The following is a 19,508-nucleotide window of genomic DNA, read 5'->3' as shown; positions in this document are numbered from 1 at the left end:
AATTACGTAGCAAGGCCTTCAAAACACTGATTGATGAGGACAACTGGAACGTAGGCTGTTACAAGGTTCAGCAGGAGATAGACATCGTGAATCGGGACAACAACCGAATGATTCAGGAAATTCAGGCATCCAATGAGAACTATGTAAATTTGGCAATTTTCAATGAGAAGTGTAAGACCCTGGAGGAGGTAAAAAAAAGCTGTGAGCAAGCAGAATGAGACTCTGCAAAAGGAGCTTGTGGATCTTCAGAGCAAGATCCACGAGAAGAGATCTGTGGAGGCCAAGTTCAACAGTCTAAGAGCTGAAACTGAAGACCTGGAATTAAGCAATGGAGCTGTGTATGAAGAAATTGTGACCTGCCAGCACAGTTTGCAAAACAAAAGAGTTTTGGACATCAAGTATGAATGCTTAAAGGAGGAGAACAGGGCCATCGAACAGAACCGCAAGCTCTTACTTAAAGAACTTAAGAAAGTCCAGAAGGATCTTGAGAAACGGAAAGCTCTGGAGCTGAAGTGTGCAGAGGTCTTCACCTCTGCATACACAGGAAAGACGTTCTGTCAAACCGATGGGACAACACCATCAGTTAACCAGAAGAGCTGGAAGTGGCTCAGGAGCTTCAGGAGGCTGAAGTGAGTTCATTTGTTTCTCATTTCAGCTCATCAGATTGACCAATCAGCCTTCGTGGGTCCAGATATATTTTTAAATAATAATTTTTAAAAACTGTTACTAAGACACAAAACTTACAAAGAAAAAGAGCTGATGGCTTCTGTTTCAAAAGCAGAAAGCCATGTGTGTCAGGAGTTGTGGTGGATGAGGCCATAGATGCAGAGGCACAGAGCGGTGTAAAGTCAAAAAGCAGTCCTTTATTCAAGGCACGAGGGCAAAAATACAAACAAAGGAAAATACGTAGCGTGGCAAAAACACAGAGGAGCAAAACAAGGTTCTTAGCATAGACTCTATAGTTCAAAGCTGAATACGCGACAAAGCATAATTACCAAGAGATTCACGAGGTCAAGGCAGGCGAGATACAAAGACATTCCCCAAAGCGACGAGACACACTAACTCCACGAGAGACGAAACGAACTACCACTGAGTGCAGGGAGGACAAAGACTAAATACACAAGGGCCAGGGAAGACAACGAGACACAGGTGACACACATGAGGGCAGGGCAGGTAATCAACAAGGAGGGAAAACACAGGAAGTAAAACACAAGACAATACACAGGGAGGACAGGACTACCAAAGTAAAACAGGAAACACAAGACAAGACTAGACAACTAAACATTACTTTACACTTAACATTGTGTAAATGCTTTGTTTTCGGTTTTTCGGCCATCGTTGGCTTATCTGCTTTTTCTGGGTCTCTGCAAGGCATGGTTTTATTGTCAAAAAACACTATATAGATAAGAAATTACACAGTAGTACATTAGAATGCTTCGTGGGAGTAGGATTTAGGAGCAGGTGGTCTCACTGTTAACAAGTGTCTCAATCCACAGTAACCACATGAATTTATGTTCAGAAGCTTGAAGCGAGGCACATTGACCTATAGAGGGTTCCTGAGACCTCAGAGGCCCATTTACCCAGTTAGAACTTGTGAAGCTGCTCAGAGGAGCAGCTCACTTCTACTTCTGCACAGGGCCACTGTTCCTGATCAGGAAGCTTCAGTTTATTTTAGTGTTAAAATACGCTGCTTAATATTCCACAATGCTGTGCTCGCTGCTGTCTTAATTCAGCGTGTTCAGGCTGACGGACACAAAATTCTTTTTGTTTTGTTTTTAAAAAAAAAAAAAAAAAAAAAAACAGTACAACATAGCTGGCTATTGAACGCAGCCCAGTACATGAAGGCCAATGGTTATATTTAACCTGTATAAACCCTGATGACTGACTTGCCGACCGATGTGACACCGGTGCCAAGATGCCACCACAAATTGCCAAGTGGTCTATGGGAAACACTGCAGCCATTAGTCCGTGATGGCAGAGCTGTCTTTTTAATTTAACAAATATTTTGTCACAAGAGATCACAGCGGTGTTTTACACAGTCGTTTTCCACTGAATGCCAATAAAGTCCACTTGTCATGACCTAACTGATAAAAATACACTGTCTCAGTGATGATCTCACTCAAAAATACATAGACTATTGGAATTACAAGGTGACACAGCAGCATCCTTGCCTGAAGAACTGCAATCAATACAAGCTGTTAAGACCTAGAAGGCTCCGATAGATCAGATGGTCAGCACAGGTGAGAGATAGACTTAAGCAGTTTTAGAAGAGGAAATTGTTTGAAATCAATTTGCCAGGGCTGAAAGATGATATTTCCGACCACATTTTCTATAACCATAATGTGGTTATGGGTCCTACTGAGCAAGTTGGGTGGTGGTGGAGAAGCGAAATTACCATGGCCACCGGGGGAGGATGTTATAAAGTGATCATGCAATTATCTTAATGGCTGTGGGACACCCAAGCATAAATCAATGTTCCAGCATTAGATTAGGACCTATACACTATCCCGTAGTCTGCCGGCCATGAGGATGTGAGTGGAGGAAGGTGAGGTGAAACAGCAGCTGGGTGTGCAGCAAGTGCAGCCTTGACACGGCGGGGGCGGGTGTGGGGGGATTTCCCAAAAGATCTTGACGATGTTCGGGAGCATTCTGCAGAAGTGTGTTACACCTGGCTGGAAGCTGAGCCAAGTCAATTAATATATTTTGAGCCAGAGGGACCCTGCAGTCTCTGAGGATTAGCTTGCGTCGCCTCTGCTCACACAAACAAATGACGCACCTGAGCACGTCAGTGAAGGGCACGGCAGCCATGTCAGTCACAGACGTGGTTTACCATGAAATTGTTTCATGTGGCTTTCATTTTGTTGGATCTATGAAAATGAGCATTTGTGTTTCCACTTGAGTAAAAACATAGAGAGCAGAAACAATTAGGCCTGTGCTGCAGTATTATGTTCACTGTTCTGTATGTTCTGGTTTGACTATATGTGTGTGTACTGTAGCTGAAGAATGGGTTTGAAGTAGGAATGAAGACCTAGGTATCAGAAAGCTGAAGTAGTAGGCAGTAGTATTTTCTTTCTTTTTTTTTTTTTTACTAAAGAGAAGGTAGCATTAAATGGAGTGACTTTAAGTCCTTCATGCAGAGCAGACTGTGATTAGGGGCTTAACTCAGCAGCAGCCCCCCTCTCCCTCTCTGTGTCTCCATCTTTGCCTCAGCCACTGCCTCTGGGACACATACGCCTCTCTGTGCCAAAGCTCCGCAGCTCTTTCTCCAGCTCTTGCAGCTTCTCTTGGCAGTCTGAGTTACAGTGAGTAGAAAGGATGAAGAAAAGAAGGCAAAAAAATAAAGAAATCCCAGATTAAAAGAGATGTGGCCAAAGGGGCCGAAGCCATTTCCTACAAAAATAAAGTTCTAAAGCAGCATAGCATGAACAACACGCACAGGTCACGTAAGGGAGCTCAATCCACTGCTGGCTGTGTGCAGCTCTGTGCATCCCGGTCCACTCAGTGGGAGCTGGAGTGGGCTACTGGGCGAACTCGTTAGGCACCGGAGATAAACCTTATCACAAGTCTGCTGAGTGAGAACAGCGGGGGCGGACTGACTCCTCTCAATTTATCTCTTTCACTCCCTTCCCGTCTCTCTGTTCCCCCTCCGTCTCACACACACACACTATGCACACAAACACAGAATCAGGCGGTATCTTTGGTTAATAGACAATACAACATTCTGATGGTCCTTGTTGTTTAAAGAGTCAGTGCACGCTCTGTTTCACTGCCCTCTCTGCCATTTTGAAAGATGAAACAGAGCAGGTTTGGCGGCTGACCCGTAGGGAGGCAATGAGGTGGCTGGGTTAAGGGATTAATAGGAGATACTATAGCAGAGAGGGTAACAGCTGAATCTGACTTGTATACAAGAGAATTGGCTGTTAAACGGAACAATTATTAACAAAATCTCCAGCAGTAGAATGTTGGTGCATGATGGGCAGTTTTGACTTTTAGTAAATAGATTAAATAGTAGTTTATTAATAAATAAATAGAGTTTATTAATGAAATTACACAGAGCGTTTGTGTATCAATACTGATGCCTACATGCATCTACTGTCAACATGAACAAAACACTGATTTTCCTAGGTTAGTCAAGTGAAAATACCACATATAGTTCAGTGAACATTTACTATGGTAACACACACACACACACACACACACACACACACACACACACACACACACAAACTAGACATAGAGATTCACAAGGTCAATACAATACCAACCATGCTATCACAGCAGGCAACAAGCTGGACCATATCCGCTGGTCTCTTTCATCTCTCTATATGAGTCTGACAGAGTTTCATCAGCCGAATCTTTCAGTTCTGTCTGGCAGGCTGTGTTAGTGTGAAGCCCAGAGACCAATAATGGATGTACTAGTGAAACCCAATAATCTGACAGCTCAGCAAGCTGTTTAACAACTGGCATTCGATGGTGTCACATAGTGGATTGGGAACTGAGTTGCTTAAATTACATACCTGTCTCTATCTAGAACACATATATTTTCTTTTGGAGAATATTTCTGTGTAACAGCTTATTCAGCAAAGCTTCGAAGGAGATCAATGCCTGTTCCTGTCCTGATGTACCCATTCTCAAAGAGGCATGTGTGCATTCTGTATTTGCAGTATTTTTTCGGCATGGGGACAGGAATCCCTCGGCCACATAATGACTCTCATATCTCCTCCAGTAGGAGAGCACCTCTTCCTTCGCAGCTCTAAAGGGTTCTTAAAGATCCAAGGCTACAAAGACTTACAAAATAGTAAAGGGACATGTTTCCAGACTCCGTTTATGAGGCATTAGGCTAGGACAGGGTTGAGGATGGCTGTTATGTTAGAGCTCTTATAATACCTTGGGGGATTTCATCATGTATGCTTTGAAGTGCGGAATGACAAACTGGAAAGGGGTTTGGGCTGCATCAGGGTTAGCTTTCTTTCTCTTTTTCTGAGAGGATTAGCTTCTGTGTCTCAGCTCAGAAAACAGCAAAGCCTGCTCACATCTCACCCCTAATACACTTCACTAGTTTACATAGATCACACAGATCATTCATTAATATTTATTTACTGATGTTTTGAAAGAAATTAGCTTTAAAATCCCTCCGTTGTCTGGTTCTTGTCTTTGCCATCTGTTGAAGTCACACTGTAACAGGTCACAGGGGTTTGTACTTGTTAACAGGAGTAGCCCGTGAACAACATGCTCTTCCTACTTGCTGTGCCATCCATCTTCCCTGCTGATGGAGTGATAGGAGAACAGCACTATGCATTCGGTCAGGCACATAAAAGTGGCTGCATGTACACAAAATGAGCTTGTGGAGTGGCATCCCTGGCAGCACCAAATGCATGTTCATGGCTGCATTTATAGCATTGTCTGGGGATTGAATGATTTACGAACATAATGACTCAAAGCTCTTACAGCCAAGATGAATGAAAGGACCCAATGTGAAGGCTGTGTGTGTGTAACACACCACAGATGAGACGCTGTGTTATGAAATATGGATTAAAAAGAAGAAGGACAGTGTGAAAAGGTGGCCTTTCCCTGAAGCAACGCCTTTCTGGTGATTTATTTCCTCTTCCCTCTCCAGACTGTTTTTTATTATAATTTTTTTTAAGGTAAAGTCATCAAGTTGACACCTTGCACAATGACTCTCCCACTGTTTTTCCTTGAAGGTCATTTGCTTCCCTTAGAGTAGCAGATATCAGCCACCTCTCTGATTTGTTGAGAATAGATGCCACAGCCTGGATTAAAAGCTTGTTCAAACCACGTATCCACCCGGGCGGAGCTGCTCCCCTTTCTGATGCTGCAGTAATATCCTTCTGGCAAACAGAAAAACACAAACAGCAGGATGCACAAGTACTTGAGACTGTTTTGGGAGAGCAGATCATTCCCTCTCTCTCTCTCTCTGACCTTATCCTCATCACATCGGTGTCCTTTTTCCTTGTGTGTTGTTTACTGAAAGTGTAGGTTAATCTAAATTGTGTCTGCGTTTCTCTTTCAAATGTAAAATAATAATGACCAGTAATGCTCAGAGTGCCATGCTCTCTTTGGCTGTTTTTTGTTTCATTATTGTTACCACAAACGATGCTCAAATAGGCCACCAGTGACTACACAGCACCCATTTATGGGAGTTGTTAAAAATATGTTTTGCACTTTCCTTTCATTTTGGACCAGGAAATAATGAGCGTTCATGGGCATGGCATGATGTTCAGCACGGTGTCTCATCTGTGCTGCATAGTTTGCATTTTGAGTTTTGATGGCTTCAAGTAGATGCTTACTGTCTAACATGCTGCTGTTTTCAAGGCATACAACAGAATGTTATATGGGATCTATGTCCAGAATAAATGATATCTGTCTTTACCATTAAAAGTAATACCTGCAACCACAATTAGCCATGATTCTGGTGCTTCCAAGGTGTGGTGCATGTAAGAGGGCTAAGAAAGATGCTGAACCAGTATGTCTGCCAGACAGGGTTATAGTATCCATGCCTAAGTGCATGTGTTTATCCTGGAGTCCTCAGCCCCATGGTCCACTGTCCTGCTGTTCTTCATGATCATAAGGCCCTTTTATAATGTCTGGCACTCTGGACTTATATATCCATGTTGTCAGCCAAACGGATGCATTGACAGTAAAATGTTGTACTATATGCTGGTGCTACTACATCACCAGTGAAAAAATAGGCGATATTTCCCACTTTCCGAAAAGGCAGAACAACTTAAACACCCATGCAGCTTGTAGTCTCTTTACAAGCAGGTGGCCCGATCCACTAAGATGAAACTAGCCTTGCAATGCTATGTTTGTTTGCGGTAATCTCTTCTGCTCCTTATGTTGCATCAAGTGTTTTCTGCCTCAAATGTTTGAGTCCCATATTATGTGCATGCAAAAGTCTTCACATAGATGTTAAGTAACCAGTGTTCATTTACAAATGCTAACAATATTGTAATTGAATGAAGAAAACTAACTTACCACAATCTTGGCCATGAACTTTGAAGTTACTTTGGGAAGCTTTGTAAACATGAACTGTGGTTCTCTCCACAAAGACAGACCTCATCCTCTGAGTGCAAATAGAGCAGGCAGGCTCTTGGCATGCAGAATATAATGGAGAAGGAGGAAATGTCAATCTAATTTCTCAGTGTGAAGCTGGATCACAGCAGACCTGTCGGTGGGGCTGATACACCCTGGCCCTTCTGGTCACCATGGTCCAGGTCAGCGAAACCCAACTCTAGACACACTGAACTTGTCATTGTTACAAATACAGGGAGCAGTGACAGCACACAGTCTCAGACTGCTTAACATTCCCGATCAAAGGGGACCTCTCTCTGAGGTCAGGGCACAAGTCAAACTTTGGCATTCGCAAAGAACAACTCAGAGGGAGTTGTGACAGTTTCTAACATCTTGGCTAAAGTAGCAGGAGTGTAAAGAGGTCAGCCTTTTCTTTGTAGATCTGGCTCTCTACTCTGCCATTGCTAAGTAGCATCAGCAGTCACCTTTATTGAACTTAAATAATGGTCAGAAGGTGCAGTTACTGCCGGCGGCATGCCACACTTTGCAATACATTGAAGTCCTATGGCAACAGCTAAAAAAAGAAAAAAAAAAGAAGAGCCATAAATGCAGAAATAGAGATGTAATAGCTGTAAATCTTAACTGAGATGTGGAGGTGTGATTTTGTGGGTTTTAGGAACACTAAAAATACAACTCCATTATAAATTTCATAGAAATGTTGCACCAGAATTTTATTGCTACAGTGATAAAGGCTTGATAGAAAGAAGTAGCTGTGTTGTGAACTAACAGAGACTGGAGAGGAGTTTGTATTATGAAGACAGGCTCACCAATTGCACCACCTTCTCTGCCTGCCATTTGTCTGCCAGCACAGCAGGAGCAGCAGCGGGTTGTGCTGCCAGAACAGTCAGCAAAGTTGCTGATGTGTGTTGGAATGAGTTGAATTTTATTGAAATAAACAGAGCAAATACCCAAGAGGCTGTGTTAGGAACAACATGGTAATATAATCATGTCATCATTACATCCTGCGTACCTAAGCTTTTAATTAATTTACTAAACAGCTGGAACAGTGATGGTGAAAAGGATTTGGAATTTTTAATTTGTGTTCCAATGACAGGATCAAGGAGTCTGGTTGTCATAGTTAGGATGGACCAAGGATATTTATTTACTGAATGTGTGCCACATTAATCTTATGCCTTTTTCTCTTTATCACCTATAGAGGGCAATGCAGTGCCAATAAAAAAAGGTTAACCACGCCCACCTCTTGACAGCGAGGTCGTTTGCGCAGGGCCTGATCTGTTGCTGTGACAGTTAACATACTAATTACAGGGAACCATTGGCACTCCAGCAATGCCTCAGAGTACAGTTCTCCTTCTCTGGCCCTGGTTTCTGTTCACTCTGTACTTGTTAAGATAGCATGCAGGAACAAATTATGAACCCAGAGGGAAAATCCTGCAGATCTGCTAAATGTGCTAATTTGGTCACGTTCTTCCTCTGTGATAATACATCAGGACGATGGGCAAAAACTCTTTATCTATTCAAGAGGAAGAGGAAGAGAGCCCTTACTCCTGTTTGATTTCCTATTGTGCCAAACCAGTTAGAACAGAACAGTCTTTTGCAATGGTATCTTGTCCTTTTTTTCCTCTGCTAATTAGTCTTCCTGCTACTTGCGTGCACAACTCCCACTCTAAATGCTGCTTAATTTATTGTTGTTGGCCAATGTCTTTACCTTCTGCACTCTCACACGTAGGTGCAAATCAGAGCTCTGTCTGTTGTTGCTTTTTTACTGTAGTTAGCCATTTTTACATAAATACAGTGTTTGTTTTAAAACACAGAATTAAGAGAGTGGGCCTGTAGTGTGATGCTTGAACAAACAGAGGAAACAGTTGTGATTTGTGTTTGTTTTATGTCATGCCAAACAGGTCACCACAGAATTAGGATCCATGGATTGTAAGGGGCAGATTGAAATTCGGGAGGTGCTCCTTGATGTGCAGAGCTTCCTTGGCAACTGAGCTGGCACCACCAGCCCCCTTTGTTCTGCATCTCCTGCCATCTGATATTAAGGATTATAGAAGATTATAGAAGTCTTGTTCATTCTTATGCCCACACCATCTAGGACTCACACATGTCATTTAGGACTCTGTGTTGACAAGCAGTTGTGTTGGTTTTTGGGTTTGAGGTGTGGAGAGAGAGTGGTGAACCCAGCGTGGATGGCTTCCTGCCTCTGGCAAAAGAGAAGGAAAGATGGAGGAAGTGATTGACTACACAGCGAAGTTTTGGCCCGTAGTCCTCTTTTGAACCCATTAATGCAGGGGCAGTACACTGCTTTCATCCAGAGTTGGAACTGCCATGGCCGCAGGAGTCAGCAGTGTGTGTGTGTGTGTGTGGATCCATGTGTGTGTGTGTGTGTTGGAAAGAGGGGGCATAGCGACACAGCGAATTTGCATCACATTTGTTGGGCGTGTTGCAATCGTTCAGCTAGGAGCGGTGAAGGACACGAGGAGGAAAATCTCAGTCCAGTCATGAATATGAGTTTGTAATGTCCTACCAATGTCAGGCTGTGGCTCTGAGCAGCGATATGCAAAATCACTCTCCAACTTCATTCCACTTATTGCTGATATGATCTGTGGCATAGCCAGAGGAGACAGGGAATCGTTACTATACAGACAGCGGTTATTAAATTGAGGGAAATGTCCTGAGCCGGTTTTAATAATAAACTGATAGCCATATGGTTCTGCTGCCACCTCTGAAGGACCTGATGCAGACCTATCAAGAGTTAAAAATCGGTCTAGTCTACTCAGCCTCCTCGTGCAGATGGTTTAATCTTATTGTCTTCAAATGACTTTGAATATTCTGAGTGTAACGCAGGCCTGCAAGCACAGCAGGTGGTTGGCCCTTTGATCTCTGCGTGTAGATGCTGGCGGAATTTAAATCACAGGGTGACATCTAGCTCATAACATGAACAGCAAGTTTCAGCTTTGATCCTGTTGTCCTTTTGTATTAGGTTCATTACAGGGTGTGATGTATTGGAAAATAGATAATGAGCAAACAACATTTTGCTGTCCACAGATGGTTGTGTCATAAGAATGATTGTCCACAAATGACGGGCGTCATGTCATTTACACATAAGGCACTTACTACAGTTCTAATATTCAATAGTCAGATACCAATGCCGGGCTTGGACTTAGTGTAAGAGCTGATAGCAAGACTTAATGTGCATTTTAAGAATAGAAAGAAAACAAATAAATCCATACTGTGAGTAAAGATGGATCAAATGTCTTTTAGACCAGCAAAATAGAATTGAGCGATGTAATTGTAAAGGGGAATTCTTTTATTGTTGGGTATGAGATGGCGGTACTTAAATGTAATGTAAGCCTGAGATACTATAATGTCAGCAATATTTTACAAAATTGTGGCATTGATCTTTTGAAGGCTGATTATCATTCTCACCAGGATGTTAGACCGTATCCTGAGCATTTCTGATACAGGTAGCATTTCTTTGAAAGTGGGACAGTTAAAAACACAACAAACATTTTTTTCTATTACATTAGAGAGTCCAAGCAGAGGTCCCAGGTTGTCATTTATGTAAGAAATTATCGAACAATAGAGGGTTTTATGATGCAGCAATCACATCACTTTGCTTTGTGTCTTTCCCTATCGGCAGTCTGTAGACAAGACAACCTGAACAGAAAACAAGTCAGCTCAGTTAAGTCAGATGTATTGTCGTCCTGGAATTTGCTGCTATGCAGATGAAGCCTCGTCTCTGGTCAATCATCCTCACTGAACAGTTTCTAGACCTCACCATGTCTTTTGTGCCCTTAAATAGATCCATTCTCCCTGTGCATTACTTTTAGTAACAGATGTGTCCTTACAGAATAATTTTAGCTTGGTGCAGAGAGAGAGAGAGAGAGCACACTCCACAGCAGCTGCACCAGTCAAAGCTAACCTATGCTGACAAAAAAGGTCAAATTAAGACAAAACATAGCTAACAAACTCAGCATCATTTTATAGTTTAGCAATGAACTAACTGTCACTCTCCATCAGGCCTTGCCTTCTTGATAACCGGAGCAGCAAGTTTGCTAAAAATCTCTCATGTTAGCAGCTTGTTTAGTGTGCATTACCTGTTGCAGTGCTCTGGATGTAAGTAATTTCAGGTTGACTGGCGATTCACTCTGCGGCCGTCCTGCCTGTAGCCGTAGGCGGTGGGGTTGCAGTGGGAAGGGAGCGCCAGCACCAGTCAATTACCAGTTAATAAACAGTGGAAGTTTTCTATTAGTGCTTGTTAGTGCGTGTAAAAGATTGTTGGTATGTGGAATTGGGGGAAGGCACTGTGACTATGGAATTAGAAAAAAAAAAAAAAAAAAAAGAGTACGGGCATATTTTTTCTTTCCCTGGGTCTAATATGCTGCACCCAGTTCTCTGTACGCATGCCATTTATAGAGATAATATTTGTTATTTGATTTTCAGCAGGCTACACAGTGCAGTGGTATTTGCAAACACGTTTTTTTTTTTTTTTTTTTTTTTTGAACAGTCCAGAAATGTGTGGTCAGGAGTTTCCCATAAGGCAATATTTCATAAGTGACTACAGAGCACTCTTTCCAATAAAGCGAATATATTACATGAGCGTGGTGGAGGCCAAACAATAGCTGCAGAGTGTCTTCTTATTGATAACATTATAGGCCCCCGGTGAATATGATGCATGAACCTTTTTTTTTTTGGACGGCACTTGTCACAAAGCTGGTGCGGAAAATCGCCCACATATCTGAAAGCAGATTTCACAGCGCTCACGGACGACTAGTGCTTTAAGGAAAGACTGTGCACCTGAGTAGCCTTAGGAAGTAAAACAACATTAATTGGATTTGTGGAAGTCATCCTTACCAACGGGACACTGCTCTGACAGTCTGACAGCCAAAAGCATGAATCATTAAAAAACTACCCTGTCATATAAGACCATCACCAGTAACTATCGCTGCTTGCAGTTGTTGACATACTGAGGCAAGAGCTGTACCAAAAAAAAAAACAGATAAAAGAGGGCAACAATAAATAGTTCCATCTATTCTGTCCTTCAGGATTGTTGTGTAGTTACACATTTTTACATTTATCTTCCACACAAAACAAACAAAAAAACAATTGATGCGCCTGTGCTAACCAGTGCCACCTGGATCCGGCATATGGGCTGCCCCCCTCTTGGGGTAATGGGTGGGGCGGACTCTCTGTCGACTATTGGGTCATTGGTTACCAGCAGCTGGGAGGCCGCCCTCTCGTCACATCAACAAATCTCGCTTTAATTAGCTCACCTGCCCATTTCCTCCCTTTTCCTCCCCACGTTCCCTGAAGTCCTCCATCAAACCTCCCTCAGCCGGCTTACAGGCTCACCTTCCCCTCTCATCCCGCCTCACACTGGGGAATAGCTTCTCAACTTCACATCTACAGCTCTGCAGACACACACACTTACGCAGGCTGTGCAATAAACGAGACTGATAATAGACTTTGAGAAAGCTTGGATCTTATTGATTTTTAAATGGGGCCTCACTGATACCGTATTAGCATTGGGATTGCCAGTGATATGGTCATTGCTGAAGGTCCACATTTCCTTTGTGCCTGTCGATATAATTTGCACATTCACAGGTGGAAATTATCTCACAGGCTTTGTTGTTATGCTCTCCAGTGCTCTTTCCATTGGCTGTTTAAAGGAGCTCAATAAGTGGACCAGCGGTTTACTGTATTGATCATAGTCACTGTCTGCACTCTAATGGGAACAGAATCTATCCTCGACTCGGTGTCCTTATGAGGCGCACTCACACAGAATGTAGCAGTTGACTGGTTTCATTCTTAATTGATAATATGGAAAATGTGCCCATGCTAATTATTGCATGATTGTGTGGATTTATATAAGTGTCCTATATGGAAAGAAATGCTGTTTAAATTTTTGAAGCGTAATAGGGTGTCTTTAGCAAATTGCTAATTACTCGTACAACGTTCTAAAATGAGATTTTCTCTTTATATCTGCAATCGTTTTACAAGAGTAGGCGTCTGTTTTTGTGTTTTTTTTTTAATGGTGGATATCTCATTAAGGAACAAGCCTCTTCATTACACATCAGCTCTTTATCTGATTGGTCCCAGTGCACATTCCTGCCTTTGAATACCATATGAAGTCAATCAGGGACTGTTCTGATGCCACGGAAAGATCTCTCTAGTATTGCCAGACTGAGTAACACACCAAGCAATCTAGGTCTGGAAAGATTGGCCTCTGATGTTTGCCACTCTCAGGCGACTGATAAAATCCAACTACAGCTGACCTGGCAGCTCCGTCTGCTATAAGGGTTCTGTCCCTCTGGTCCACAGCCACTCTCGTTCTCTTAGCCACAGGGCTTCCATATGGACACCTGTTATGGCTGCAGCTTAATTACCTATCAAAAAACATTTCCCAGCTTTTGATGAAGGGCTGGCAGAAGGGGAGAGACAGGATAAAAGAGGGAAAAGAGCGGGCACAAAAAAAAGTGTGAATGATGGGAAGGAGAACAGGGAAAGTGGGACTGAGAGATTGATAGAGAGGACAAGCTATGCATCTGTGGAGTGAATTTGAATAGATGGAGACAGGATACAAGGGGAGAGGAGGAACAGCCTCGCAGTGCAGATGAGGTGAGAACAGTGATCTGCCCAGCATCATTTTTTTTTTTGTGTGTGTTTACAAACACACCCAACACAAGAGAAAAGAGGGAGGGTCCTGGCCAGAGGTGGCTATAAATTACCTGTGATTGATGCTTGCCGCCATGGAGGACGACAGTTAAAGACATGCAGCTCTCATCGCTGACACTCCACTCCGCTTTCACTCACTCTTTCCCGTCTCAAACCCACAAACTCACACCCCATACCCCATCATCCCGACAACACACAATTAGCCGTTCCCTCTGTCACATGGCTCACTCTTAGCAGCCACACACCAAAATAACAATCATCCCCTGCCAGACAGACTGCTGGTTAGAAGAGTGTGGTGCATCAGCTACCAGCTCCATACTGTAAATGTCAACCACAAGATATCGCTCCATTTCAGGCAAACAGATGTCGACGGAATATAGATTTCTTTTCCCTTTTAGGTAGGCGTTGATTAATAGGTTGTCAGTTTCATTGGTTCAGCCTTTAGTGTTCAGACACCTGTCTATTTCCAGGTGTGACCATGTGCAGCTCTATAAGTAAAGTCAATGTCACACACCAGCTATACCGTGTGCCTAATGATATGAGTCTGGAAATTAGTTGTTTTCAGAAATTGTCTGTCAACCATAATTACAAACTCTGTTTTTTATGCATTTGAAATAAAAATGAAACAGACATATCCTTTGTTCTGTTATTTTTTTGTTTCAGAGATTGCCGAATTGAATGTTTAAAGGCTTGCACAACAAATGAATCCATATATACAATGTATAAATAGATAAACAGGGAACAGACAGCATTGTTATTGAAAGGCTAAACAGAAAGTAACATAAAATGAGACACAAATAAAAAAAATTTAATCCGGTTATAGAAATATAGTGGAAAGAAAGTTTGCTTCTAACAATAAGTGAAACATCAAGTAATGGTAGCTGAAAGCAAAGTAATATTGAACACCTGCAGGGTTTAAATGGACATTGTGAAATTGGTTGTTTGTCTTTGTCAGAAAATGGGATAAAAAACCTTAAGAAGCCACAGTCATTAAAAAACACCTAATGCACATGGGAAGCCTTCAGTTGCCGTGTGAAAGCTCTTGCAGAGTTTATTTCTCATGTGTAAAAGTGACCATCATTGCTGTTGTCAAGTTGTTGTTACCTAGAAGGAAACAAGGTTTCAGTATTGATCTGTGATACGTATGTAATCAATACTCATTTTGTCTCTCCAAGCTTGAAGCTGCCCTCCACAATCCTGTTCACTGTGCACTGCTGGGCTTCTCTGCAGCCAGCACCTCCTTACCCCAAGGCTACCTCTGGGTAAGTAATGTGTTTCTTACTCACAGGCAGGACATGCAACATATTCCTGTGGAAAATGTGAATTAATTTACTTTGAAGGCTGGAGTAGGCACAGTAAGCACCGCAGAGGGCTTTACGATGAGTGGGGCAAAACGTGCTTCCAGACTATCACATCACTGTCCCTGGACTTGTGGGAATTTAGCTGGATCTAGGAAGAAGAAAGAGAAATTCAGAGGGAGAAAATGATGCAGAGAATCTGCTATTAATCTTACAGTTTCAGTTTTTGTTCTCCTCCTGTTTGGAGACTGTGGGTGATTTATCAGGTAATCCTCTTTTGGCCTAAAAGGTGGCTAAATCAAGTGTGGGCCCTCCAAGATGCAAAGTACGGCTCAGCGTCTCACACTTAATTGCTTAATGTGTGCTGGTGTTCTAAAAAAAAAAAGCCTGGAAACTCACACAGATGAAGAATAAAAGACATGTTGGAATGAGTATTTAAGGCCTATTGATATCAATGTTTAACTTTCAATTTCTTTTGGACTGCATACTATCACCTAATTTTGTCACGATCGCTCCTGGCATGTTGTAGCTGCACTGGCTGTCCACCTTTCTGCCGGTATGTGATGTCCATCCAAATTTGTCTCCTGTTAACAGCTCACTGCTTGGCTCTACTTCAGTTTTTGTGCCAAAAAACAAGTTCTTTAGCTAGAGAGAGTTATCAGCACAAAGTGTCTTTCAGCAACATTTCCCCGAGCATGTTTCACCAGCATCACTCTCTGCTCTCCTCCTGTCTGTTCTATGTCACAAACACAGCGCACACACTCTCATCTAACAGCCAATAAATAGATTCCTAGAGGTGCTCGTGACAGATTTTTGGTGCTTCTATATCACTTGGAGAAGCAAAGCTATGCTGTTTAGGCCAGGAAATGTTAGACTGAAGTGTTGCCTTTAAACCGTTTTTACACTTGCATGCATTCCTCAACACATTAACAGCTGCTTCGGCAGTTATGTGCAGTGATAATGTTCGTAAATATTTTAATAAGAGCAGCACTGTACACTGAAAAGAACTCAAGTGTCAAGTCATGTCTTTCGAGACAATTAAAGACCTGCCTCAAGTCCTAAGTTGAGTGTTACATAGTGTCTACACTGAAGTCCTGCCGAGTGCAGCATGTAAAGACATGAACATGAACTCCAACACTTTGGTGTCTACACCAGCTTCGTGTTCACCTGTGAGGAAACACAGAGGAGCTCATGAGAACGTCAGTATCTCTCCATTTGCATCCACAAACTGCTTCTTGTATTTTTTAACCTCAACCATGAGCCCTCTATCATCCATGTTACAATAAAGTGAGGAGGAGCATCATGTTTCTGACCTCATAAAGCGAGGACGTGTGCATATTAATAGCTTAATGGCTTCACTGTAAGAGCAGGAAGCCCATCCAATGAGACAGTTTAGTAGTCTAATGGTCTGAAGGAGGCTGAGAGCAAAATTTCAACCTGACTCTTTGCACAGATGCGATAAAATCTTAAGAAGCCACAGGTATTAAAAAACACCTGCATTTAAACACGTTAATGAACATGGGAAGCCTGAAGTACTTCAGAGGCTTTTAAGTCAGCCATTAAACATAGAGCACAGTAGGTATACTGTATTTTCGCGACCATAAGGAGCACCGTATTATAAGGCGCATGCTAAAACATATGTAAATAAAAAGGTAACAGGAGTAAACAGCGAGTTAAGTCGAACTTTTACAACAATGTACAATAAACAGGAAACAACTGTGCGAGTTAAAACATGCCAGCTTCCCTCTCATCACTGTCAGAGTCATTGTCACTGTCGTTGCCGGCTGGCTGTTCAGAAATTATCCTGGCTGTCGCAAAAGCTCGGACAACAGTCAATGCAGATACATTAGTCCACGCATACACAATCCATTCGCATATGCTGGCGTAACTCGCTCGGCGCTGCCTCCTAGTAAAGCTGTGCTCGCCATCTGCCATCCATCGCTCCCACGCCACTTGCAACTTTACTTTGAACGTCCTGTTTACACCAAAGTCCGGTGGTTGGAGTTCTTTTGTTAACCCTCCCGGGATTACGGCAAGCTCTGAATTCATCTGCTTCACCTGTTTTTTTACACACACTGAGTCGCGGATCAGCGGTGACGGTGATGCGTGGAAAAAAACCATCTCTCGTCTCTTTACATAAACCTCCCTGAGCCACTGTCTCATTTTCTCCTCGTCCATCCACCCCTTTAGATTGGCCTTCACTATGACTCCTGCTGGAAACTTTTCTTTTGGCAGCGTCTTCCTCTTACAAATGACCATAGGCTGAAGTTTCTGCCCATTACTATAGCAACCTCTCTTCATCACAGTGATTGTTACATAGTGTACAGAACATGTAACCAAAGCAAAAACATCATAGCCACCAAAACAATAAAAACAATAGTACACCGAAAAATAAAAAATAAAACTAAAAGCCTATTCATCCGGGACGAGTAGTGGCTGAGTGTTCCCACCCCCAGTTGGTTCTACCTCCCTGGCAGGCTTGTCAAATAAGGGATGACACTAATCATGTTAAAGTGAGATGGGCTATGGGGATTTCTGAGAGCTTTGATCAGAGTAATGACATTGTGTCTAATCAGCCTGATACCCGAGTGTTTCCCTTTTCTTGCATTCCACCTTCCTGTCCCAGTTTTCCCAACTTCCTTATTAGATTAATTAATAAATAAATAGTTCTATACACCTGTTCAGTCAGTTAATATTAATCTTACACGTCAGTGAAGGGAAACTTAAAGTGCATCTGTTTCAGAGTAAGTCATCAGTCTGGTGCCCCATGAATTTTGGCTTTGTGCACCATCATGTCCGTTGTCCCACGCTTCCTCACTGCATCCACAGCAATCTAATTAATGCTGGCAGTGCATTTACTGCTAGGAAGTCTTTGGTCCTCTCAGGCAAAGAATCTGTCCAGGGCACAAGTCCAGACATCCATTCCTCTAAATAAGTGATTATGACTTTGTCAGGATGCAGTTTTTTTATCAAGTGTATTGTTGTGGAGGGGTTTGTAAGGTACAATTGGACATGGGAATGTCTGAATTGTGGAGGAGCCTGGCTGAGGGGGAGGCATGCTTCTGGCTCTGGTTCCACAGTCACTGGAAGCTATGTTTTTTTTTTTCTTTTTCTTTTTTTTTAGGCTTCTTGCTGCAAGATAAGTCCTCCCTATCTTCTTTTCACCCTGTGCAACAGACCATTATTTGTTCTGGCTTATTCTCAAGAGCCGAAAGGATTGCTCCTGTCCAGATTCTGTACGCTGATACAAATCAAACAAATGATTGCATGCAAATAAGGGTGAGCGTGGAGGAGAGGAGCTAAAGACTATATTTAGCTCATGTCACATTCACACAACGTGATTCATACTGGGAATAAATCTTTGCTGTCTTGCAGCAAGCAGCAGCTGTGCTTCTTTTCCACGAGCGACATTGTATTCCGTCTGAACATCCACCTCGGCCTCGCTGAGGAGTAATGAGGAAAATCATGTTGAAAACCCACAGCGACACTTTAATTGTTTGGGAATGAGAGCAAAGCCACCTTAATTGGAATTGCATCAGATATAGGTTGGAGGGCCTCTTGCGTTCTTAGTTTTCTCAGCATCTGCATTGACAGGCTGACACACAGGCCAATATGAATGCACTGCATAGGAAATCAAGCCTCTATCGAGGCCGACAGTCCACCTATGGGGTGTGAGCCGGCGTGGGAAGCTTGTTATGATTGGTGGATGTTTTTTTTTTTGTTTTTTTTTTTGAACATCTAAGGATGCTTTCTTCTTTGGTAGGAATATTTTTCTTCACAACTTGTTCATTCACTCCTCAACAAAGAACAGGCGTCTACAGTTAGAAACACAATTATTAGCCCCCCTATGAAAATGTCATTCTTTTCCAAATACGTAACAGAGCAAAGACATTTAAACACAACATTTCCAAGCATACTACTTTTATTCAGAAAGCGTACATTTTTTTATCTCATACAAACAAACAAAATGATTTATCCAAAAATAACAAGGTCTACATTATGTTTCCTTTTTGTTTGATACCAGCCTGCAGTTGCTTGGTGGTTTTTATCACGTTTGATGCATGTCCGCTGAGCCTTTTTTTTTTTTTTTTTGGTGAATGTCAAGCTCCTACAGATTTGATGGTCTCCTGCCATGGACCCTGGTTTTTGGTGCGCTCTGCAGATTTTCAATCGGATTTAAGTTAATAACTCTCACTTTGCTTTCCTGGAGGTAGTTCTTCACTAGAAGAGACCAGGTCCTTGTCATGCTGGAAGAGAAGACCCAGTTTTTCTGCTGACTGCTTCAAGATATTAAGATTTCATGATGTCTTCTACCATGACAAGATTCCTAGTTCCAGACGCACTGAAGTATCCCCTCACCATTACACTGCCACCACCGTGTTTGACTGTGGGGACTGAGTTTGTTGGGTTATACGCCTCTCCCTTCTTTCTCCAACACAACAAAGGCCTCATCTCTGACCAATGAGCTCCAGTTTTGTTTCA

At 42.5% G+C, this 19,508-nt stretch overlaps 1 protein-coding gene across 2 annotated transcripts in view; it reads left to right on the top strand.

Annotated features, from left to right (window-relative positions):
• Nucleotides 1-19,508, top strand: part of arhgef10la (Rho guanine nucleotide exchange factor (GEF) 10-like a) — a 117,545-nt gene that overhangs the window by 75,236 nt on the left and 22,801 nt on the right. For both annotated transcript variants that reach the window (XM_028405651.1, XM_028405649.1), the window contains one exon: nt 14,904-14,990. In XM_028405651.1, coding sequence (XP_028261452.1) covers nt 14,904-14,990 — 87 coding nt within the window. The remainder of the gene's footprint in view (nt 1-14,903; nt 14,991-19,508) is intronic.

Source organism: Parambassis ranga, chromosome 5 (genome assembly GCF_900634625.1).
Source record: "Parambassis ranga chromosome 5, fParRan2.1, whole genome shotgun sequence".
Classification (NCBI taxonomy): Eukaryota; Metazoa; Chordata; class Actinopteri; family Ambassidae; genus Parambassis; species Parambassis ranga.
The sequence above is the reverse complement of the archived record's forward strand: the minus strand, read 5'-3'. Positions and strand labels throughout refer to the sequence as shown.